The sequence below is a fragment of the Carassius carassius genome, chromosome 4 (assembly GCF_963082965.1).
Source record: "Carassius carassius chromosome 4, fCarCar2.1, whole genome shotgun sequence".
In the NCBI taxonomy this organism is placed as follows: Eukaryota; Metazoa; Chordata; class Actinopteri; order Cypriniformes; family Cyprinidae; genus Carassius; species Carassius carassius.
In genome coordinates, this window is record NC_081758.1 from 15,652,498 (window position 1) to 15,679,499 (window position 27,002).

Sequence of the window (27,002 nt, forward strand, 5' to 3'; positions counted from 1 at the left end):
ACTCAAGGCACCGTTAGATCTGACCTGAGACTGGAGCACGAGAGGCAGGGTAGGATCCGACACGACAGGACAGGACAGGACAGGAACGAGATGATTGTGAGACAGAGGAGAGATAATGAGAAACAGCTGAAGAGGTGTGTGAGTGTAGCAAAATAACCAGCAGAGGAGGGGGAAGAAGAGAAGGGAAACCGAAACCATGACAATGCTGATATTGTATATCAAAATACCTTTGATACTTATCTCAAGCCTCTTAATGTGTTTTATAATTCTTTGTGTCCATACCGTAAGTATCACTGCCATATGTACAAAATACGTAACTGGTTAAATCCTAAATCTAGAAGACAATTTAATTGGTTTCTGTTTAGTTTTAAATGTGTCAGAGGCATTCCTGTGTTTAGTAAAACCTGTTTGGTCATGAATTAGTGTTGGGATGACTTTCTATTCTAGTAAATAGAGCTTTAGTAATGATTTTTAAATCTGTGTATAATGAAAGCGGATGATAACTGGAAGGATGCATTGGGTCTTTGTGGTTTAAATAAAAGGGTAAATTATTGCATTATATGATTTACACCATACATTAAATGATCTTTAGGTATTATGTAATCAGTCTGGAGGCTTTTAAATGATGTCAGTCAGACTGCATGAGTGTGGAGGTGTTTTTCCAATGTAATCTGAGATCGTACTGGCATAAGTATGAAAGGTGAAAGTGCTTTAGGGCTGTTCTTTAGCTGTTCCTCCTATGATGCAGTCTAGACTAAAGGCCAAAGTAGCCTCTGTATCACAGTGAGTGGGCGACTGCCATTTATGGTCAGAATATCTGTCTTTCACAGTAGCCACTGGCTGCATTGAGCTGCATTCACTGAAAGTCTTCCTCGTGTAAATCATATGTTTTAACTTTGCATGCCCAGAATGTTCTTCTCAGTGTAGCAAAATTACTTTGTTTGACTGACAATAAAGTCACGATCACGATTGCCTTTTGAAAGACATTGCATTGTTTCATACTTTTCATCTTCGTAAAGATCTTTCTTCATCACCATATTTCAGGAGAACTGTGACTTGCTTAATAATGTGGAACAACCTTTTCAAGTAGGGTTTCCATTTACTTAAGAAGACTGGCAAACTATTGACCAAACCAGTCTGAGATTGATACCAGTTACTTGAAATGATGTGAAAAACAGCGCAAACAAAAATCTGACTCTTTATTGTACTGAAATCCTATTGATATTTCACTTGCATAATTTGAAACACAGTGTGTAATAGTATAATTTAAGTCACTTTGAATTAAAGCATCTGTTAAATTACTAAATGTAAATAAAAACGGACATCAAAGAAACAGGAATACACATCAATAAAGGTCCTCATGAAACACAAACACAAGAAATACATGACAAATAATCTGCAATTAAATAAGCTGAATTACTACTTTTACTATCAGTTTTAACTCTGGCCAGTTAAGCAACCACATAGAAACCACCCAGAACACCTAGCAACCACACACAACCCCATAGCAATATCCTAGCAACTACTTATAACACCAACATAACAACCTGACAACTCTTGTATGGTATCAATTTGTGCACTTCCAAGCACCAATCACATTTTATTCAGATGCTGGCAAAATCTAGCTTTTATTAATGTATTTTGACCACCTGGATTTTTATTGTAAACAAGGCATTCTAATACTTGTCAAAACCTGACATAGCTTTTCAATGTTTTCGAGATGATCCATTCTGTTATGTTGACACTACCCCCTCAAATAAAAGATTGTAGCTGTGCTGCAAATGAGACCTCTGGCTTGACAATTAAATTATATGACATTGTTGAAGCCCTGGCTGTTGAATGTAATAAGCTGGTTTAATGAAGGTAGCAAAAGAGAGAGCAGGAGCGAGAGAACACGTGTGTATGTGCATGTCACACTGCTCAGCGAGTATGAAGAGATGTCTCAGAAGTTAGCCAGAAGAGTCATTTAGCAGAGGGAGAGACATTCTGCTTAGTGGAGGTGAAGATTTCAATCCTCTCATTAGAGCCCGAGTAATTTCCCTAAGACCAGAAAATAAAACAGCTTGCATTTAATCTTATATTATACTTCCATCTCATATTACACAGTATCAGAAGGTGATTTTATGCTTGTATATAATCTAGTTTCTGTGGAACATAAATTGGATTGTCAGATTAGAGTTCAGTTTAGAGTCCAAGTACCAATTAAGGCAACAGTTTTCTGTACTGTAAACTGGACCAAAAACAATTTAAAAATCCTGATGTCGAGACGTGATTAAAATTGTGTGAAAGTGACTGGGACTGCAGGATATAAGTTAATTATAGTTCACTTAAAAATGAAATTTGTCATCATATAATCAACCTCATGTTGACCCAATTTGGTTATAGTTCACTTAAAAATGAAATTTGTCATCATATAATCAACCTCATGTTGACCCAATTTGGTTAACTTTTTTTCCTGAAGAACATAAAAGATGTTTATGAGATTTTGGTTCCCATTGCCTGTGGTGATATTTCAGCAAAAGAATGCTAAAAGTGCATTCATTTCTATCCAAAACAGATGGAAGAGTTGTATGTATCATTACAGTTCAGAAATGAAATATCCAGTGAACGGCGCTGAAGGTCAGTGTTCTGTTGCGTTTCATAATATTGTACCACCTAAAATTATTTTTATATTTGGAAATGTGTTTATGTGGTTTAATGTTCAAAAAACACATTATTTTCCAGATCCTGTACTGTACATCTGTAATGTGTCATTTTTTACAATGTTCATCAATCGAGTCTGATTGGCCAGCTATCCAGTGCTTTGTGATTGGACGAATGCCTCAAGCATATGACTGAAATGTTACGCCCCTTGCCATACTGTGATGCGTGTCCACGTAAACATAAAACCATGTCTGCATTTGTATTCAGAGAAACGACAAACAAGCGCTACTCTACACCAGTGGTTCTAAATTCCCTCACACCTGCATATATTCTGCATATTTTGCATGTCTCTTTTTGTTAACAACCTAATTCAGATAATTAGCTCATTAGAAGTGAGCTCCGTGCATGAACTGTGTTCCCATTGACATGGTCCCAATACAGTATTCATTACTCCCTACTCCCTAAGCAGGAGAATTCTGTTGAAGTTTAACTCACTTTGGAACATTCATTCATGGATTTGCGCTGCGCAACATTTTCACAAACGGACAAGTGTGACATCATATACCTCTGTAAATAAATACAATTTAAATTCATGTCTCACACACTTCAATGCACATTGAGTGGAACATATATGTTCACTTCGAACTGGAATCATGGCAGAATATCCTGTGTTGTCCACTTCACAGGGAACCTACTTTCGAATAGACAAACATCCGATGCCATAAGAGAAGCATACACAATGAGAACTGCTGCTCTACACTGCTCCAAACTTGCGTTTGAATCATCAGTGGCAAAACCTTTACATATGTAAATGTACTTACAGACTGTGGGTCAGAACAGCCGGCATTGTAGTCTTCTCTCCCAGGATCAGGAAACAGTCCTCCATAAAATGTGCTGCTCACATTAGCTACTTTTTCAGAAAGGTAGCTTGAATGTAGCATAACTACTTTTTATTTACGAGTAGCTTGTAGCTGGTCAAGCTACAGTTCCAGAGTAGCTTCCCATACACTGCTGGTTTGGAATGATGTGAGCACTGTAAAAAAAATCCGTAAAAGAACGGATAATGTACTGGCAGAGAATTACCGGGACATTTTCCGTAACCTTTACAGACACTTCCTTCAACATTAAAACAGAAAATTCTGTAGATTAACATTTTCTTCAGTACCATAAACAAAAAAAATCTGTTATGCAGAGATTTAAAGAAAATTATAGCATAGGCCTATATTTTGTAGCAAATAAATCCATTACAATATGTAAAAACTGAACATGGTTTATTTTTACCTCATGTGAACATTCTAAATGCGTTCAGTAGCTTTTATTTGCCTTAAACAGGTGAAGACAAAAATATTATGACATCAATGAATTTAACAATGTGAAAAGCACCATTGAAAATGCTTGTATTATAGAACACTTTTTAGTTTTAAACAGCAACATGCATAAAAAAGAAAATATGAGCAGGTACCTGTACAATATTGGTGTTGCACCAAATAATGGTCACAAAGATAAAGATTTTCAAATACATGGGGTAAAAAATAATACAAAGACAGGGCTGTCATTATTAACAATTGCTACAGACTTATAGTCAATAGTCAAGTGAAATGACATCATTTTCCTATAGAACACATTATTTAAAAGCAGAACATGTGAATTCTGACATTAGTTACACTCCCTCATACCGTTCCAAATCCATACGATTTCCATTCATCTTTGAAACACGAATGAAGAGTATTTTTAATGAAATCTCTGCTTTCTGTCCCTCCATTGACAGCCTATGCAACTACCATTTCAAGGTCTAATACAGTATAGCTGTCAGATTTAATTAAAATGGATCTTCATTAGTGTTCCAAAAGTGAACAAAAGTCTAATAGGATTGGAATGAGATTTTTCATATAATATCATGGGTGAACTAAACCTAGTTAGATTAACTAACCTTTTATTCATGCTAAATTATCTGCATCTACAATTGACATAAAAAAAAGCTTGTACAGCATTTGAAAATAAAGAACAAAGATTTATGCACTCATGCCTGACATTTTAATGTTAAACTAAGAGAACTATACAATCTAAATTAAGATCAGGGCTCCAAGTGTTTGTGTGCTTTTAGTATCTCTTGCCACGTGCCCGTTTGAGGAAACTACTTTTTTTTTTTTTTGCTGCATGTTCAGTCCAAGTCCTAAATTGAGATTAAAAAAAAAAAAAAAAACTTGAAATCTAGAAGTAGTTCATACATGAGTTTTGGAACTCATCGTAGATTGCCTTCATCTCAACCTTTGACGCTCGTTCAGGATTTCTTCACAGGAAGACTGTTAATGACAAGAAATGAAAATGAATGAAAGTGAAGTACAGAGTAATGTGCAGAACAGGTTGAGATTGAATTATCAAGTTCCATTTTAAACATTGCTTATAAAATGCTAAACTTCCATTTCCAGTGGTCTCCAATTGAATCGTTCACGTGATCTTGTCAACAATGTTTTATGAAATACTTAAAGAGATCATTAGTTCACATAAAAATGAAAACGGTCATTAATCACTCATCTTCAAGTCGTTCTAAACCCGTAAGTCATTCAATTATCTTCAGAACACAAAATTAACGTAAAATTACAGTTGAAATACTGATGTCACATGCACCATTTTTACGATGTCCTTATACTATATTTCTGTGCCTTGATCGTGGTAGGGCACTTGCTGTCTATGTAGGGTCAGAAAGCTCTCAGATTCCATAAAAATATCTTAATTTGTGTTCTGAAGATGAATGAAGGTCTTACAGGTTCGAAACAACAAGAGGGTGAGTAATTAATGACAGAATTTTTGTTTTTGAGTGAACTAACCCTTATTATTTTCAACTAAATGGCAACATAAAATCTTTTATACACAGTTTCATTAGATATGTTCCTTACATTTGAATGAATTCCAGCGTAGGTGCCATTCTCCTCTAGATGTTTTATGTTTAAAATAAAACGAAGAGAATGTGTAGCTCGGCCACAATGGGAGAGGAAATGGTAACTTGTATGACAGCAATCTGGAATCACCAATAACAATAAACAAAGAAATTATAAACAACACATTGTAAATTCAGAAAGCCACTCCAAACATTGATTAAATCTTTCCTACAACAACTTCACAAACCAAGTTAACTGAATAAACGACTCCATGACTAATTTCTTGTCAGTGTTGAACATCCCTAATGGTAAATAAATATGGAACCATATGGATAGCAAAATTCTATTTGAAATATGCAAAATGGCAATGCTATACATAAAATGCCAATGTAGTTTTGTATTTTAATTAACATTTTACCATACATGTGTCAAATTTAAAGCAAAATGAAAACTCAGTTATATAATTTACATTTGCCATTTACTACACTAGTTTTAATATGGAAATTAAAAATATTTTAACACTTTATAAGTTGCAAAATTACAGTAAAAATGTATTACCCAAATTTATTAGATATGTTTAACATGTCCAAGCAAAAAATTTAGCAAAATAATTAATTGACGTTTTTCCTAAATGCATTTAGACTTGGGGGTAGGACACTTGGGATTGCATTTTCATCATAATACCTCATGAAATTGTAGCAAAAATGCAGTGAGAATTTCAGAATGCATTCTGAGCCAAATGTGCAGCAAAATGGTGATTTAAATCTTTTATTTTTCTTAAATGCATTGACTCTTACAACAAGACGTTTCAATACCATTTTAATTTTATACCCAGCGAAGAATTTAGTTTAAGTCAGTGTGGAGAGCGTTTGGTTGATTGAATATTGACCTATTGTGCTGAACCCCATCTTGATGTAGCCTAACGATTGACAGGTCAGGGGCGTGTTGCATTTTCAAATGCATTTCAAATCCACATTGACTTTTTATTCATCACGAGGTATTAAGTGAAAATGCGACTGAAACATCTTGTAAGTGTCAATCCACTTCTTCAATGCACTAAGAATAATAGAAATTTAAACCACCATTTTGCGGCACCTTTGGCTCAGAATGCATTCTGAAATTCTCACTGTATTTTGCTACAATTATCACGCTGTATTATGATGAAAATGCAATCCCATGTGTCCTACCCCCAAGTCAAAATTTATTTAGGAAAAACAGCATTTAAATGATAATTTTACTACAGTTTTTTGCTTTGACATATTAAACATATCTAATCAATTTGTGTAATATATTTTCACTTTAATTTTGCAACTTATAAAGCATTAACATATGTTTTATTTTGCATATTAAAATTATTGTAGGAAATTGCAAATGTAAACGATATAATGTTTTTTTCATTTTGCACTAGATTTTGGACATGTAGGGAAAAATTTGCATTAAAATACAGAAACACATTGCCGTTTTACATATTGCATTGCCATTTTGCATATTACATTTCTAATTGAATTTTGCTACACATATGCTTTCATAAATAAAAACGTAATAAATAAAACATAATACAAACCAATGATAAGAATGCAGAGGGTGCTTGGCATGCAAAGTATAGCAGCAATTATGACCTGTCATTAGAAAAGGACACGAAAAGAAACACCATGAATGTCATGAACTACTGTCCCTTTAAAACATGACTCACATTGACAATATCTGACACATCCCAACTCTTTACATCAGTCAAGACTTATTAACTTATTTGAGACTCTCACTCGCCAAAAATGTTCATTGTGACAATTGTGCGTGCTTTTGTCTGTGTAAGAGTGAGAGAACTTGTATGAAGCGGCATTCTCTGCGCGTGCATGACGTGTGTATTCACAGACAGTGTGCCAGTAAAGTTACAGAATTAACTTATAGTGTGTGAGTGTGTGTGTGTTTAAAATAAACAAGCCGATGAAATGTCTAAACCTACCTCGTTTGGCAGAAAAGGTGTGTAATACTTGAAGAACTCAGTGACGTCAGATCTTCACCTAGTCGTATAATCTCTTTAAAATAAAAAGTCGTAACGTTAATGTTGTCTTCTTCAGCTCCTGTTGAAGGCACATAGCGCTTTAAACACAATTATTTGCAAAGGAAGTGTAGGAACCATTCTCAAAATCCTAAATCCGACTTTAAAATGAGATTTTGACCGAGACTTTATCCGTGAATAATGGCGCCTGCGAAAGCACTGGTTTCGTGCCGATTGTCGACTGAGATTCTTGTACCCACAATGCAGAGCGTAATTAAAAAATACGGAGAAACGCCTGTAAAAAGAAAATACGGACAATTCCTTTAAATTATTACGGTATATTGTACTGTATTTTTACTGAATTTTTTTACAGTGAGGGTAAAACAAATAAATAAAAAAAGACGAGGAGTTTTCATTTTGGGATGAACTATCACATTAAGGTTAATGTACACTTCACATTTCATGACCAGGAATAAACTCAGTCACCAAGTGTGTTGTGGCCATGACAACTTTTATTAGTGAGACCCGTTATCTCAGTTTAAACAGGCCATCTGCATCGTTTGCCATTTGAATTGAATACAAAGTCTGTGATCAGTGTAACATTGAAGCTAAGTTTTTCTCTGATTGTGTATGTGTTCATTTCAACTCATTTTAACTGTTTATTTAAAATAAATAAAATGCAAAAGACAACAGTATAATATCACCTCCCTGATTAATTATTCAATCCCCTTTAATGAAAAATAACAGCCTATTGAGAGAGTAGCCAAGAAATCTCATAGGTATTTTTGGAATATTGTGATATTGTGACAGTTCCCTGCTAAATAACATTCAGTAATAACACGGTTGTTTAATATTCATTTTATGCTCAGTTTGGATCCCTTCATTCTCCTGAAGATGTTGTTTTAAAAAAATAAATAAAATATTCTCAGATTGAATGCTTTGGTTATGCAATTAGACTTTTCTACTTACTTCAAATACTGGGCTAGGAAACAATTACACGTTTCCACAATTAATATTTGCTGTTTTAACATGTTAAACATAATTAATAGCCCACTATAACTTGATTAATGCTACATCATTTTTTATTTTAATTTTTTTTTATATTACATATGTATGTGCAGTTTAGACCTGGTTTTCAAGTATAGTGTAATGTTAAATGGCTATAATTACTCAATTTATCAGAAACTGAAAAATAAAAAAGGCATCAGTATTAGTGTTGGTATCATTGATACTAGTTTTCATTTGTTGTACTTAGGAAAAATATGCAATAAAATAAAAAAAAATAATAATATCAAATGTCTCCAAGACATTCTTTGTCTTTTCCACATTAATTTTGGTAGTCAGTGTGAAAATATATTCATGATTACAACCAAATTCTTTGTTAAACTCAATTATTCATGCTTTCCCTTTTATAGTGCTTCTGTCTCCCGCTAAGATGCTCAATTTTCTCATGAAATGAGCCATGAAATCTTAGAATTACAGTAAGCAATGGTTCTTCTCATTTAGATGTTATTTGGGCTGTCTTTGTCTTGGTCTTTGTATCACTGCTTCCCTTTAATAAAAAGCAATAATGTGGAACTTGTGTAGTGCCATATTCTGAACCATCCATCTGTAAAATCCATCGGCTTTCTTTGTGTTATTCTCCCAGCAGACACCCAGTCTGGAGCATCTTGCACATGCTGTCTCAGGACTGGATAAGGATGTCATATTATGCCTTGCATGAAGAATAAAGTACTTTGCTGTATATAATGTCTGTAGAAGAGCACTAAAGGCATTGCGGCATGTGGTGTTTCTCACAGGCGTGTTTGCTGCTGTTTTGGCTGATGCCGTGAGATGACTGTGCCCAGTGGGGCTCTCTCACTGATTCAGGCGGTTGCTGGAGGAATCTGGAGCTCTCAGCTCTGTGCTAATATGTAGTGACAGGAAATCATCTCTAAACTCAAGACTTCCATCTGCTGTTCTGAACGGGGAAATGGTTTAGTGATTAGTGGTCTGGTCTGTACCATGCTTTTCTGTGAATTTTATGACTGCGGTATGCATTTTTTAATTTGTGTTACATTTGTTTGCGTACCTTCTGATCATTTGTGGTTAACAGCAGAAAAGAATAATCCACAAGTAAACATACAGCATACTACGTGCAATATATTTTTGACCATTTTTATCTTTCAGCTGAAAACCGAAAATTTTCAACATTTTCAGCTATTGAAATTTATCCCTAAAGATCCCTCATCCCTAAAGATAAACTACCACTCTTAATACCCAGTCATATATTTACTAATTAGATCTTCATTCAATTATTAGTTGTGTCATTTGTTGAAGCTGCAAATGCATAGGTATTACCTCAAGGAGCTATTTCTATTTGATCAGATTTTAGTTTGTTCAGTCAAATTACATTATTTTTAACACTGGTTACTGTCACAGTTGCCTACAGGATGAGCGAGGAAAGAAGAGACGTGGAGTAAATCGACAAGGAGTTCCCCTTCAGGAACTCGAGCTGCCTCAAAATGCTATGGGAATGCCTCCAGCGTGACCATGCTCTGAATCACATGTCCAATCAGTCCAGTGAAAGGGCGAGACGTTACGGGTGGTGTGACGACCAGTAAGCTTATGGATTATGTACTACCCTAATCAATGTATGTGTCAAAAAGATACAGGTGCTGGTCATATAATAAGATAGGGGTGACCCCAAATAGTCGATGAGTCAGTGCTTTGATTCGAGGAGCCTGATTCGACTACCAATCTAACAGCCGAATATTCACGGGGTGTTATTGATTATGCCATTTTGACTATATGGGGGAGCTCAAATGTCTGATTTCACATAGAACTACAGGTTTTCTCCCAATAAGTTAATACAGCCTATTATGATAAAGCTGTAAGAATCTGAAAAGAAAGAAGCTTCAAATTAATATTTTAAAGTGCATGAATGAATCCAACCACCCCTATAGATTTATGTTTCACTTTCCATAATCAGTGACCGACGGAGGAGCATCTTGGCAGCAGGGATTTAAAACTTTACCAAGACGCAAACTGACACAGGCAGAGACTGGATTTTTTTGAACAGGTAGGGTACAAGTTATTTCAAAACATTTCAGCCAGCATATATATATATAATTTACCTGATATAACATGCATTTGGTTTTGAGTCAAGCGCTTCATTGTAGTACTACGGTGATATCTCTTCAGCGCACAGCGCGAGCAGGTCAAACTACAGTGCAGACTAATAACTATGACTGGGACTGTTATATAGATTCTATTATAATGAGAAGGCCATTATACTAAAATGCTATGCATTTTTTTAGTTTAGCTGCCGTGTTTCTGCACATTGTTTCATGTTATAGTTTTGTCGACATTAAGTGTTAGCTATCTGTTAATCAAAACATAAAACATTATTTACCCCGTTTATATCTGCAAGGTGTTCATTACACATTTTCTCTGTGTGTTAACATCAGTAATTATGTTAGTCAAATGTCTGACTTGACTCTTGTTAATGTATTTTGCCCTGCCCCCAAACATATGATTCGACTATCAGTTGAATATTGGCAAGATTCGAAAATTCCGATTCGACTATGAAAATCCTTAGTCGGGGACACCCCTATAATTAGAATATCATCAAAAGTAGATTTATTTCATTAATTCCATTCAAACGTGAAACTTGTATATTTTATTCATTAATTACACAGAAACTGATATATTTCAATTGTTTATTTCTTTTAATTTTGATGATTATAACTGACATCTAAGGAAAATCCCAAATTCAGTATCGCAGAAAATTTTAATATTGTGAAAAGGTTCAATATTGAAGACACCTGGTGCCACACTCTAATCAGTTAATTAACTCAAAACACCTGCAAAGACTTTTAAATGGTCTCTCAGTCTAGTTCTGTAGTCTACACAATCATGGGGAAGACTGCTGACTTGACAGTTGTCCAAAAGACGACCATTGACACCTTGCACAAGGAGGGCAAGACACAAAAGGTCATTGAAAAAGAGGATGGCTGTTCAAAGAGCTCTGTGTCCAAGCACATTAACAGAGAGGTGAAGGGAAGGAAAAGATGTATTAGAAAAAAGTGTACAATAGGGATAACCACACCCTGGAGAGGATTGTGAAACAAAACCCATTCAAAAATGTGCGGGAGATTCACAAAGAGTGGACTGCAGCTGGAGTCAGTGCTTCAAGAACCACTACACACAGATGTATGCAAAAGAAGTGTTTCAGCTATCGCATTCCTTGTGTCAAGCCACTCTTGAACAACAGACAGTGTCAGAAGCGGCTAAAGGCAAAAAGGATTGGACTGCTGCTGAATTGTCCAAAGTTATGTTCTCTGATGAAAGTAAATTTTGTATTTCCTTTGGAAATTAGGGTCCTAGAGTCTGGAGGAAGAGAGGAGAGGCACACAATCCATGTTGCTTGAGGTCCAGTGTAAAGTTTCCACAGTCAGTGATGGTTTGGGGTGCCATGTCATCTGCTGGTGTTGGTCCACGGTGTTTTCTGAGGTCCAAGGTCAACGCAGCCGTATACCAGGAAGTTTTAGAGCACTTCATGCTTCCTGCTGCTGACCAACTTTATGGAGATTGCAGATTTGCCTGACCTTAACCCCATAGAAAGTCGGAAGATGCGATATGCCATACCCAACAATGCAAAAGAGCTGAAGGCCACTATCAGAGCAACCTAGGCTCTCATAACACCTGAGCAGTGCCACAGACTGATCGATTCCATGCCACGCCACATTGGTGCAGTAATTCAGGCAAAAGGAGCCCCAACTAAGTATTGACTGCTGTACATGCTCATACTTTTCATGTTCATACTTTTCATTTGGATAAGATTTTTAAAAATCCTTTCTTTTTATTGGTCTTAAGTAATAATCTATTTTTCTGAGATACTGAATTTGGGATTTCCCTTAGTTGTCAGTTATAATCATCAAAATTAAAAGAAAGAAACATTTGAAATATATCAGTTTGTGTGTAATGAATTAAAATATAATATACAAGTTTCACTTTTTGAATGGAATTAGTGAAATAAACTTTTTGATGATATTCTAATTATATGACCAGCACCTGTATATTCCACAGGGTAATATGTTCTTAAATGAGATTATAGGTAAAACTGTTGGTGTTATATTCAAACAGAAGAAACTTTTTTATCTTTTCTTTCGGGTCGCGTTATCTCGTAAAACGGACAATGACCTGCTTTATATCCTCTTTTTCCTACAACTTGTAATGCTTACTTATTACTCTTCTTCTGTAGAACTGCTGCAGCTGTCATATTTTAGGATCTAATTGTTTTCATCAGAAACACTCACATTATTCTCACACCAAACATTGTACATTACCATATGATGAACTGCTGAAGATTTCTTGGATGAGTTTACAACTCTTCTAATCATTCCCATCATACAAGGCCACATACATAGCAAAACACAGTTTGGTAGTGTTCATGAAACTTATCAGTTCATATCTCGTGATTTCAACCTCAATCTGAAGAAGACTGACTCTAAGTGCCAGAATTACTGCATGAAAGAACTTTTCTGTTCCAGTCCACAGCCTGTGTTCCCTCGGAACATAATTGTCTCTGGCCCAGCTTGATTGCTTTGCTCAGTCTTTCAGTGTGGACACATTTTTTTCAATCTCTCTCTTGGGTCTTGTCAGACGATGTTCTGTGTAGTTGTGAAGGTGTTCAGGTGTCTTGACTACCAATGTTCCTCCATACAGCTCCACCATGGGACACGTGCCCATCCAGTCTCTTGGCAATGAAGTGTAGACGACGTGTCCACATAACCAATTCCAGTCTTCCAGCACACCAGTTCCTTCTTCATCTGGTATATGAGTCATGTTACATGCTTTATGGCATCTCCTGTGTTCAATTGCATGAAAGTGAGTGAGCCCACTGATTGTGGTATGTACTGACTCAGAAATGTGGTGTTACAACCCATGCACATACTTTTGGTCTCGCCACTTGTCGAGTTGACGTTGTAGATTTCACTGCAGTGGCCAGATGGTATGTTTCCTAAGTAGTCTTGTCCCTCGCTACTTTGGTACCATGTCACGTTCCTAGGTGTTTCTTTTACAGTAGCAACTCATCCAGCCACTCTTTTGATGGTTCTGACTGTCGTCCATTCACTCTTGTCTTCTCCAATCCGTAGGTCATCTTCATCAGGCATGTTAGCTGCTGCGACTGCTATTTGTTGTCAGGTCTTTCATTACCTCTGGATCTGGATCTTGGTATGGCCACCAATCCCCTCCTGTTATGCTGTGCGGAAGTTGAGCACACACATAACAGTCACTCAGTCCATTTATCCTGGCAGTTAATCTCCACCACATGTTGTTTGAATACGAATGTGGAGGATCTTGGTGGTCAAGCCAATGCTCATCTCCTGTCTTTACTTCTCTGACTTCTCTCAGGATGTTAATTTTTTTTATTGGATCAATGCATAGCTCATAGATAATATCACTGAAGGTATCATTGTCATCATTATGGTAATTTAGATATATTCGGACAGACAATGCCAGGTTGACTGTGAGCTATAAGAAGGATGAAGCCTACTGCCATCCCCCACAAATTCTCATCAGTCTCTGACCAGCCCTTTGGTTGTTTAATTATCCTGCTCAATTGAGGGGCATACCATCTTGTCAGGTATTGCCACGTGACTCCAATAAGTTTGGTTGGTCTTACCATAATATGTCCTGTTTCTCTATTCAGTGTGGTTTGCAGTATGCTAATACAACTGTCTGTCCTTCGGGCTGATATAAGGATTTCCAACTAGTGGTTGTAAACACAGACAACACAGCACTATATTCCTCTATAATCTGGCGAATCTGCCCGCTGCGGTCATACCCCAATACTCTCTGACATCGATAGTCTGTCACCCATTCACCCATGTCACCCTTCACCCATTGTTTCTTCTCATCTGCTGTGAAAAAAGCTTGCATGGCTGTAAGTGAATCAGAAGGGAGTGTGAATGAGTCATTGTTAACTGTTACACAGGTAAAAAAAGGTTCTGTTCTCATAGCTGCGTCCTTCACTGTGGTATAAGCTTACTTGTTGCCTAAAAACACAAAATCATCACTTTTAGAATGTGGGCCACAATGGGCATAATCATTGACATGGAGCATGTGGGGGAGGAAAACACAACACGAGACATGGGACAGAGTCTGACAGTTACTACTTGTTATACATTTTCAAACCTCTTTAGACTAAACCTTTTGTTTTATTTAAAATACAGAGACCGCGTCATTATTAAAGAGGTCATGAACTGCATTTTAAAATTATTTGATAATGTCTCTATTGACATGATATGCTTATGTTAGTATGATTTGATATTTAAAAATAAAAGGATATTTTCTACCCTTATTGTTTAGCCCTCTGACTTGAATGCTCTGTTGGAAGGGGCATGTCTGCGGTGAGACTTCAGTGTAAATGCCCACTGCTGTGATTGGCTAACATCTTTTCATATGAAATAAGTATTACACGTGGAGCTCTTTCAAAAAAATGTTTAATAAATTTTACTGTTACAGCTTATGGGATTAACTAATCATGGTGAATACTAATTCACGTATTAATGAATACTAATCATCATTATAGCATTATATTTACATCTACTCCCATCGCATGAAAGGTTGCAGTGATGAGCATTGTCAGACTGTTGAGAGCATGAATGCAGTGATCTTCACATTACAACTCAAGTTTGAACTTTCACAAATGTTTTCAAATAACTAACTATGTATTTATTTATACCATAGTCCCGTGTTTCCCCACAAGCTTGCACCCTATTTTAGAATATATTCAAAATGCAAATGTTGAAGTGGTAGAGATCAAGATTTTTCCCTGGTAAGGCTGTACACAATACAGCGCTTTGCTCAAAAACGCTGCTTGATCAGACATTACAGGTGCATCTAAAAAAAATTTGTAATTTAATTAAAAAAAGCGAACTTTCTTATATTCTAGGTTCATTGCACACAAACTGAAATATTTCAAGAGTTTTTTGTTTTAATTCTGATAGTTAAGACATACAGCTTAGGAAAATAAAACATTTAGTAGCTCAAAAAATTCAAATATTTTCTCAAAGATCAATCAAAAAAATATTTACAAAACAGAAATGTTCAAGATCTCCAAAGCAGGTTTAATTATGTACTCAATACTTGGTTGGGGCTCCTTTTGCACAAATTACTGCTTCAATGGAGCGTGGCATGGAGGCGATCAGCGTTACTGAAGCCCAGGTTGCCTTACTAGCGGCCTTCAGCTCCTCTGTATTGTTTGTCAGATGTTACTTATCTTCCTCTTCTCAATACCCCATAGATTCTCGGTGAGGTTCAGAGAAGCACAATCAAGCACAGTAATATCATGGTCAGCAAAACACTTGGAAGTGGTTTTGGCACTGTGGGAAGGTGCTAAAGTCCTGCTGCAAAATCAAATCAGCACCTCCATAAAGCTTGTCAGCAGATGGAAGCGTAAAGTGCTCCACAATCTCCTGTTAGATGGTTACATTGACTTTTGACTTGATAAAACACAATGGACCAACACCAGCAGACGTCACGGCACCCAAATCATCTCTGACTTCAGGAACTTGGATTCTGTGCCTCTCTAGTCTTCCTTCAGACTCCGGACCTTGATTTCAACATGAAATGCTAAATTTGGACCACTGAGCAACAGTTCAGTTATTTTTATCCTTACCCCATGAAATGCTTTTGACATTTTTTTTTTCTGGTTCAGGAGTGGCTTGGTTCTAGGAATGTGACAGCTATAGCCCTTTTCCTGAAGACGTCGGAGTGTGGTGATTCTTGATACACTGACTCCGGCTTTAGTCCACTCTTTGTGAAGTTCTCCCAAGTTCTTGACAATTTTCCTGACAATCTTCACAAGGCTGTGGTCATCTCTGTTGCTTGTGCACCTTTTCCTACCGCACTTTTTCCTTCCAGTCAACTTTCTACGAATATATTTTGATACAGCACTCCATGAACAGCCAGCCCCTTCAGCAATGACCTTCTGTGGCTTCCCCTCCTTCTGGAGGGTGTTGATGATTGTCTTCTGGACAACTGTCAAGTCAGTAATCTTTCCCATAATTGTGGTTGCGTGTTCTAAACTAGTCCAAGAGCTACCCAGTATTTATACTCAAAATTAATCAAACTAATCAAGCTCAAAATGTAATATTGTAATTTTTTTAAGCTGTAAATCGTAAACATCAGAATTAAAACAAAAAAACTCTTGAAATATTTAAGTTTGTGTGCAACGTATCTAGAATATAAGAAAGTTTGCTTTTTTAATTAAATTACAAAAAATAAAGACCTTTTGCAAGATATTCTATTTTTATGAAATGCACCTGTACATGCAAGATTAAATGAAAATGACATCCAATTATCTGAAGACAGTCCTTCAGAAATACAGTGATATAAAAACACATGCACTCAATGTATGGGAAACACTGTAGTCTCATAATTGAAGTGTAAATTCTGCAGATAACCTCACTGTCCAGTATTGGTTTCAATAAAAGCTGTTTTTGGATTAACAATGAAGTTGAGCTCTGAAACTTACTGGATGTTTTTGTAGTACAATGACCTCTTAGATCTCAGAACATCAAGGGAAATTTGATTTCTCAATTAATTACCTCTGATATTCATAAAATCATATCTCACTGAAACTCAGCATTATAGCAAAACTGTATGTATCTACTGTATAGTACATCCAGTTTTTACAATTTCAACTAATTTAAATATGTTTGAAAACTTAGCAATAAATGAATCTTAATTGAACATCCAATGTGTTTTATTTGTACACTAATCCCACACTCAAAAATCTAAATCAATAAAATATATATAAAAAACTTTTTTGGTGATTAAACCGTTTCACTGAACAGTTTTTAATATTTTCTATTGAAATGAGCCCATCTTTATAAGCACAGTTTAATTTCTATTAATGTCATTGCAAACCTCTATGACTTTTTTTCTGGAACATCGTTTTGTTTAAAATGAAAGTCTATTATTATTATTATTATTATTTAATATATTTGCTTTCTGCAAAATAAATAAAGTCATACAACTTTGAAAGAGAGACACATACAGTACAATGTGATGTAGATGAGATACAAATCTTTACTGTAAAAATATATAGATATATATATGTACAGGTGAATATGTTATATGGGGATAATGTATGTGTAGACACTTATGCTGTACAGTATTAGAGTTAATCCGTTAAAAGGTTTTTAGAAGTTTTTCTTTCAATGTCTCAGGGAGGATTAGGAGAAATGAGTATGGCTCTTCCTCTGACCACAGGGTGTCACTGTGATGTTTCATTGGTGGAATCCCTTGTCTGCTGTTCTCATAAACTACTGTTACATAATCGTCATCCTCAGTGCAGAGACTGAGAGAGAACAGAGACTTCCACTCAGCCAGTGGCTCGTTCTCTCTGGGAAGATTTAATTGGAAGATTTAATGCTTACAGTGGCGTATTGATGTTTGTTTCCAGCACATGTGCCATTATAACTTATATAAAAGGTGATTTGTGTATGAAGGTAGAGTATGTACAGCCTGAAAAGTTCCTTTAAAAAAATACTAGCTTTTGGACATTACATGTATGGAGTGTCAATAGTGAAAAGGACAATATAGTTCATCAAATCACTGTCCAACTATTGAAAAATGTCTTGCTTTGACAGATTAACACAAACAGATATACATGGCTTGACTTGACTCTAGGAGAGGTGTGATATTATGTTTCCAAGCATTCTTGCACAATTTTTACTTAGCAGGCCATATGGGATAAAATCCCAAACACCCTTGCAGTGTCCTAGCAACCACCCAATCACTATAGCAACCACATAGCATCACACTAACAACCACCCAGAATACTGAGCAACTGCATAGCAACACCCAGGTGGCCAGCAACAACACAAAACACCCAAACAATGCCCTAGCAACCACCCGAAAAACTTTATCAACTGCATAGCAACACCCTGGTGACCAGCAGCAACACAGAACACCCAAACAATGCCCTAGCAAACACACAAAACACTATAGCAACTACATACTGTAGCAACACCCTGGTGACCAGCAATAACACAGAACACCCAAACAAACACATAGCAATGGGCTAACAACCCAGAACACTTTATCAGCTGTGTAGCTACACCCTAGCAACAATCCATCCTGGTGACAAGTTGCATCATCAAGCTCATTTTAAACTTAATTTTAAATACAAATTCATGAAATACACAATTGTTAAATTTATGTGCACTCCATAATGCAATATTATTTACATTAATTTTGTCTGGAAAAAAGGCTCCTGTCACTCTTTGCTAAATTATAGAATTTTTATTGTTGCAGTTTGATTGAATTGGTATAAAAATCTGTTTCTTTCTGAACTCACTATTAGCCTATAAATAAATATTTCCAAGTGCAGATAATTATGTTGTTTAATGCATATCGTATGCAGTCCATTATCTTCACCTTTCATCTCTCCATTCATTTCACACCGGAAAGGCAGTATCATTCAGCGATATTAACAAGTGTGGGTCAGCTTGATGTCTTGGTTTTGATGTGGTAATGTGATTCGTTCAGATGCACCTGTGAGCCGGACTTGCGCAGTTGAGGCTGTAAGCTGGAGAATCTTCAGATCATATTGAGCACTGAAGACTCCACGCGTCTCACTACTGCCGTCGCGAGAGTGTAATTAGGCTACCCTCATCAGCGTCGTGAGCGCGAAACGCTCGTCCGGCTGCAGGTGCATTTACGGATGCGACGCGCGGTAAAGGGAAGCATATGCCCGCGATCGCTGACAGCCTCCGTCCATCTCAGCTGGTAGTAACTTGTGAGCCTGGAGAATGGCAGGTGCCAAAAAAACCGAGTCGCCGTCCGAAATCGACCCAGACGTGAAGACCGAAGCCAGGAAATCCTTCGAGCACATTTGGCTCAATGCGGCAGTGCCGATTCGGACGATGGGTTCTTTTGAGAGCGATGCTGGTCAAAGGTACCGCAGTCCCGTTTCAAGCAGCATGTGTGTGAACACTGTTTGATAACAAAACTGCAGCATCCTCCAGCACGCGCCACATTCACTGAGATTAATGATATTGAATTATGATAGATGGATGAATAGCCTAAATCATATATGTCCCGTTTATTATTGCTTGCATGTAAATAGTGGGTGATTCTGTTCAAGTAGACTTTAGAGATCACATCAGTGCATCTTTTCTATTCGTTTTGATCACTGACAGTGCTCATCATTACAATCGAATACAGGAACGTCTCTGAAAATTCTGTGGACTGTGGTTATATTAATCTGCCACAAAGATAAAGCCACCTAAAACGTTTATAATTTAACATGACTGACAGGAGGCTGCTGCATCTCTTTCTCTTATACCTCTACTCACCCAGTTATCTAATCTATATAATCTAAGTTATCTAATAGCTCTTTATTACATTAAGAAATAACTTAGCTGTAGATATTGATTTTATGTTGTAATGCAAACCACCAGTGTTCCTCTTTTTTGAACAATTCACAAAGCTTGAATAGTTGAAACCTAGTAATTTGTTGTCAAATACTCACCTTGTTCCCTTATAAACAAATCATTTACCAGTGGCTTTTAAGTGCTGTTGAACTAGCAAACATATGCATTTTCATTGTCATATTTGCTCTGTGTGGCCTGTATATCATATTCATATATGTTTAATGTGCATTTGTGTGTCCAATACACCACAGTCATTACTTTTGAATGCATGTTTTATTTCCTGTCTTATTTGTCGAATGTTATTGGATCCGACTGATGGATGAGTTTACCTATATTAACAAGTTTAAAATAATACAACCTCATGGTCATATATTTCAGTTATGTTTATTGACTGAAGATGAACAGAAACCTGAGGCTGCACAGCATGCTATCACTTATTAAGGTGGTATAAACCTCAGTCTAAATGCATATCACAGGAAATATGATCATTTCATTATGGTTTGGTTAGGCAAATTAATCATTCATAATGATTTTCTTTATTCACAGTCCACACCCAGGTCTCATCTCACTCTAAAGCAGTTTTTTCAATGTGAGCTAAAGCTTTCTGCAGAGTTGGTTTCATATCTGTTCAATGATGTCCTCTAATGTAATCCACTCCAACTGCCCATTCAGACTATTGCCCTATTGTATACAGCGATAATAGTACACAAAGGCACTTGTGTTCGTAGTTGAGCTGAAAAGAGAGATAAGCAAAGAGAGAGCAGCAGAGTTGTGTAAAAATGTCAAAATATTTTTTCTAAGGAATGTAGAATGACAAATGGATTATGGTTATGTCGTTTGGTTGCTTCTTTGAGTTTCCCAAGACTCATAGGTTTTTTTTTCTTTTTCTTTTTTTTGTCATTAAAGTGCACTTTAAAAACATTTATGAATTTTATATGGTCTAATTGCTCTAAGTATAAACTATTTAAATATAGGCATGTATATTCTGGTTTGGAGGTCACATGTAAAGATCATTGGAAATATTGTTTAGCAAACATAAAATTCATTAGTGTTTTTGATATTTTACCTTATGCAGTAACCCTCTCTTCTAGACCTTATTTATCTTGTAGCACCTTTTTAAAACTCTTTAAACAGTGGCGATGAAGGCTCTTAATCAGACTTGTGTTGTGATGTCCAAACCCATAAACCTGTGAACCCCTAAAGGTAAAATATTTTGCTGGCCGGCAGTTTAATTAACTTTTATTGGTTGTATAAATAAAATATGATCTTAATGTAACATCTTTTGTGTCCTTCAGGGCTTGGAAGAAGGAAATATGTCAATCCCTCTGTCTCTTTAATGATCCGCACAGTGGATGCCTTAACAACACTATATAATAGGAAAGTCTTTCTTGGTATTAGTTGCCAAGAGCAGACTATAAATAGGGCATAAGCTTACACAAGGATGATTAGGAATCTTAATTAACTGTCTTTCATACCATCATCATGTTCAGTAATTGTGGTACGGAAAGAAGCTATGCTTACAAAAAATAAAATAAAGTTAATTGGCAATTTCTTGATGTGACATTATATTTTGACACTTTGACACACCAAGTCTTAACACTGCTTTTAATGTTATATTATTAGACACTTTTTAAGTAATTTTATGAAAATAGAGGAACACTATTGCTGGAATCAATTTCAGTTTTTTTTTTTAGCTGATGAATGATACAAAACATTTGCCAGCCAATTAGAATACACTTTAAAAATCTCAATCATTGAAAGCCACAGATAACAGAACTGTAACAGAATTGAGTGCTTATAATAAACAGAATGTTATTTTCCGTTAGCTATCATTATCTTTATAGTTACAGTTCTTAGCAGGGTTCTAAATTAACTTTTTTGATCACCAGCTAATGTGGCTGGTAACTTTCTAAAGTTACCAGCCAATCAGAATTTCCACTAGCCATTTTTTTCCTGGTAAAAATAACAAATTATGAGTGCCACTGAATGCATTTGATCATTTTATTAACATTGTTGGCATGAAAAACACATATAAAGTACAGTGCATACAACAAAATACACACTGACTCAAATTTAAAATTATTAGTTCCCACCACGAAATTGCTTGTTTTGTTTTTTCTTTCGCTAACTTACATGCGGCAATCCTGACAAAGCATTACGACATGCTTGTGATCAAACACAAGCCATTCATGACCCGTCAGCCATTTGGCATTAAATTTTATTTTCTTTGTTTCTCTGTCCTTAATACAGAGCCCCGCACGTCACCTGTAGGAGAAAAAAATCAATCCGTGGCGACGGTTTTGCAATCCGTCCCCTCAGTTTATAAACCGTACTCACAAATTCCTAAACTGTTCCTTCGGTTTAACAAACCGTACCCACGAATTCCCAATCCGTGCGCTCAGATTTTGTAAACCGTACCCTCGGTTTTTGAATCCGTACTCACAAATTCATAATCCGTGCGCACGCTTTCGCAATCCCATTCCCACGGATTTGTAAACTGACACGCATTTGTGGCTCCGCCCCCACCGGCAGATTCATTTCTGTTTATTAAAGTGTAACTAAACCCCTGCTCAGAGCCTGACTCCACCCACTGACAATATTTGAAAAATGCTGAAAAGTGGGCAGATCACAGCGGAGATAGAGGGGACGAACCGAGGGCGGGGCTGAGCGAGTACCTCGTGATCCTGAGACTCGCAGTGACGGATTGATTGACAGCTGCTGTCAGAGACGCTAAAATGACGCAAAATGATAAAGTGACTGTAATGACGCAAGTAGCTTTGCAACAGAGCGATCATTTGAAGTAGAGGACTTTTCTCCCCCACTTTTACCTGAAGTGGAGGATGTTGAGGTGTCTGTTCATATTAATTCGAGCCGCTGGCTTAAACTGCGGTCTTAACTCCCGCACCGCGTCACTTTTCAGCGCGAGCTGTGTGGAGAAGCCCATTTCCACCTCCATTGCGTTGGAGAAGCAATCCCGTGTAAAACGCAGTTTGCACACTCGAGCTCTAGGCGGGAACTTCCGGTCTTCCAGGCCAAATGCATGCAACCACTGGCGCTTAATTTTAAAGTCTGCTGGTAAACTATGCAGTCCAGCAGTGCTGTCACAACCAGCAACACACCTCCGTACCATCCTGACCACTGTACTAAATACAGATAAATCTAAGCTAACTTGAAGATCTAAATAACTCTATAATTGCTATGATAAATAGATGCTATATTAGTCTATCCTGGTCGTTACCAATACTCGCAATTCCAGCTCCTGACTCACTACAGTGATTTTGATGGTAGCTCGTACCCAGAGGTGGAAAGTAACGAATTACATTTACTCGCGTTACTGTAATTGAGTAGCTTTTTTGTGTACTTCTACTTTTTTAAGTATTTTTTTTAATCTGTAATTTTACTTTTACTTAAGTATATTTAGTTTGAAGTATTGTACTTCGCTACATTTTAAAACACATTAATTACTGAGTAAAAAAAAATCGCTCCCTGGAAGCTATGTCAGTAAATAATGGGCAGGAGGGCAAACTGGCGCTAAAATCACAAGAAAGATGCAGACGGACAAAACAGGCGTTAGTGGTGCAGACACCGCTGAAAACGAAACCCCGTCATATTCTGAAGTTGAACTTGAAGGAAATGAAGTGAACCCCTGCCCATATTTATACTCTATTATGCTGTGTATGCTGTGCTTGCCTAGGGAGACCAAACTAGCAGTTTATAAAATCTCGACAAGACATCAACCCCACGTAATGTAAAAAAAAAAAAAACAACGGTCAAATATGTACTATTGTGTATTATGTATTGTGTTAATCAGCTACAAGTCGGCTGACTCGATTTTCTTCTCATACATTCCCGCAGCGTCACAGTGCATTTCCCTAAAGAAGCCGAGCGACTTCAATGGGGCTTTCTTTGAACAGTTTTTTTCTGTGCTCCGAAGCTAGACGGTCATTGGATAAATGCTGCGATTATGTCCCGCCCACGGACGCTCATCGTCTCTGGAGGTGAATGAAGACTGGGCTTCCGCGTGATGATTGGAGGATCTGTCGATCTCCTTTTGACTGACAGCGGTCTGCACCATAAGAAGTCGGTGAAGCTGTTTCACGCTCAGTCCCATGATCGCGGATTTCTCAAGTGTATTCGAAAGACAAACTGCGGCAATATTTCTTGATATTTGTAAAATGCAGAACCACCACAAAATTGAATTGGTAACTAAGATTGAAAATGTGCGCGCGCACGCACACACACACACACACACACACACACACACACACTATAGCCATCTAGTGGTTAAAGTGATTTATTACAATTTTTAAACTGAATTTCCCCAAAAATGGGCAAAAATCTTACATTAAACCTTATAAAATTATCCATGGTATCCCCATGTATGAAAGTTAGAAATCTGGGTCTTTTATGAAGTGAATTTTACCTGAAATGCTTTTTTCTTTTTTTGTAAAAAAAAAAAGCCTATTTAAATAAATATTTATTTATTTATAGAAATGTAAAAGATTTAAATCCTCCAAAAACTGTACAAAGTTTAGTAAAAACATAAATGAACAGAGTAAAATTATATTTGTAAAAAATTTAAATATTTTACTATTACAAAATGAAATGTTATTGTCTGGGGTCAAAAAGACCCCGAGTGTCACTACAAATGAAGACCATCAGAGGGTTATAATGTAGGCCGAAAATGAGCTTCCCCTCTTTGAAAGACCAGCAGCCGCCAATGATATATATATATATATATATATATATATTTATATATTTATATTTATTAAATATATATTTATATTTATATATATATATTTATATATATATATATATATATTTTTTTTTTTTTTTTTATAACAGGACAGCAAACTAAGAGACTTGCATTTTAGACACCATATTGCCGGTTTTTGCTCTATTTCTACAACAAAAATTTATTCCAAACACAGCCACCAAAGCAAAATTTTGCATCTCTGAGCAACATGACAGTGTTTCGTTTCTGAATGAATCAACCGTTTAAATGATTTGGTTCAATCGCAATGACTCACTTATTAACAGTGACTTGCTGACACATACTGGCCATTTTAATTTCACATTTAAAGTATCTTTTGATTTTTTTTTTTTTATAATTAAGTTTTTATAATTTCAAATGAGCATTCAACATTTTATGTCTGGCATATCAAAACATTATTCATGCATTTGTAACTGCAGGTTAAATGCATTCTTGTCCTGCACTAAACAGTGTGTAAATACATCTAAATGCCACGTCCGATGAAGCTTTTGCATTTCCTCTGTATTGAAAAGATGAGTTTGTTGATAATGATTTGCCTGGTAACAGCCCAAATGTTTTATTATTCTAAATAACTGATTCCTTTAATTAAAAACAACTAGTTTGAGATTAATAGACCTATCCCAGGGGTGTCAAACTCAGTTCCTGGAGGGCCGTAGCCCTGCAGAGTTTAGTTCTAACCCTGCTCCAGCACACATATCATGTAGTTTTCAAATAAACCTAAATGATTAGATTAGCTGGATCAGGTGTGTTTAATTAGGGTTATATCTAAACTGTGCAGGACTGTGGCCCTCCAGGAACTGAGTTTGACAACCTTGGCCTGTCCCATTTTTGACTCCCTCCCACTGTTAAAATGTAACTAAGTAATTTTTACTCTGAGTAAATTTTAAATGAGCTACTTTTTACTTTTACTTGAGTTGATTTTTTAGACTGGTACTTTTACTTGTACTTAAGTAAAATTTCATTAATGTAATGGTACTTTTACTTGAGTAGAATATTTTTGTACTCTTTCCACCTCTGCTCGTACCAAGGGGCGTGGTGAGCTGGAAACTGCTTACGTCACCTGCCACCGCTTACGTCACTTACCACCGCAACATCCAATAAGAAAAATCAACTGCAGTAGCCGCCGTTCCACCTGAAGAGGGCAGCACTCACACGTTTTTGCACCATATATTATAGAATTAAAACACTTTATACTCAAATGTCAAAAAAGTTACTCGAATCAATGAACAGCACTAATAAAGCCCCATTCTTATAGATCATTAACTAAAAAAAGTTGGTTTAGGGTTTAGTTACTCTTTAAACATTATTTTTCATAGTATCCAACGAGACCACGATCAGAATTAAAAAAATAGTCTTCTTTTTAGCGTTTATTTTACATTAATCACCAATAGGATAAGACACAGCCGCCTGTGTTTTATGGCCAAAAAAATAAACGCTAAAAAGAAGAAAATAAGGGTAAAAAGCAATACAAAACAAATAATATGCCGGTTATGTTTTCATTCCTTTTCTCTCTAACTGAATGCAATGTTATTTTTGGCCTAATTATTTAATAATAATATTAACAGTGAAGCATGCATCTAACTCCGGCAGGTGGGGTGGGGTGGATGGAGCTTAGTATAATAAAATCACAAAAATAAGTCTTCATGTTAAGAAAGAATTGTACACAAGCATTTCCAAAACTGTCAAAGGTTATTTAGAAATAAAGCAATTCATGAATTATTTTATGACAAACATTTTTACTGTCTTGTAATCATTTATTTAGCCTACAAATTAAAATTATACAAATAACTTTCTTTTTATTTTTATCATTATTATATATTATTATACAGGTTATGCATAAGAATCTTTTATCCAAAACAACTTACAAAAGAGGAAAAATAATTACTCCAGAGTCAGTCACAATGGCAGGTTTATTGTACAATAATAATCAAGTGCTATTATAAGATTATCACAAATTTAACAAGATTTTGATGCACATCTTTCTTATTAAATCTTTGTATTCCACCTCGTACTACACTTGATAGAGAATCACTTAAGGCACTTTGCTGTAGACCCATTCCATATAATAATATTCATTAAAACTGTATGTTAACACGTAGAAGCTTGCTGCATGAATCTGTGAGTACGGTTTACAAATCCATGGGAACGGATTGCGAAAGTGTGCGCGCAGGTTATGAATTCGTGGGTACAGATTCAAAAACCGAGGGTGCGGTTTACAAAATCTGAGCGCACGGATTGGAAATTCGTGGGCACGGTTTGTTAAACCGAAGGAA

The 27,002-nt window shown here is 36.3% G+C and overlaps 1 protein-coding gene and 1 long non-coding RNA gene across 9 annotated transcripts in view; one reads left to right on the plus strand and one right to left on the minus strand.

The window, feature by feature from the left end:
* LOC132137591 (potassium channel subfamily T member 1-like) overlaps positions 1–27,002 on the plus strand; it is a 101,546-nt gene that overhangs the window by 14,484 nt on the left and 60,060 nt on the right. Inside the window, exon 1 of one of the 8 annotated variants that reach the window (XM_059547609.1) lies at positions 19,010–19,477. The exons of the other annotated variants lie outside the window; for them this stretch is intronic. Coding sequence (XP_059403592.1) covers positions 19,332–19,477 — 146 coding nt within the window. The 5' untranslated portion in view covers positions 19,010–19,331. Of the gene's footprint in view, positions 1–19,009; positions 19,478–27,002 lie in introns of those variants that run through there. 8 annotated transcript variants of the gene reach the window in all.
* Positions 4,756–5,744, minus strand: LOC132129826 (uncharacterized). The gene is made up of 2 exons (XR_009428604.1): positions 5,541–5,744; positions 4,756–4,946 (listed from the first exon to the last, which is right to left on the minus strand). It is a non-coding gene; the product is annotated as an uncharacterized LOC132129826 (long non-coding RNA).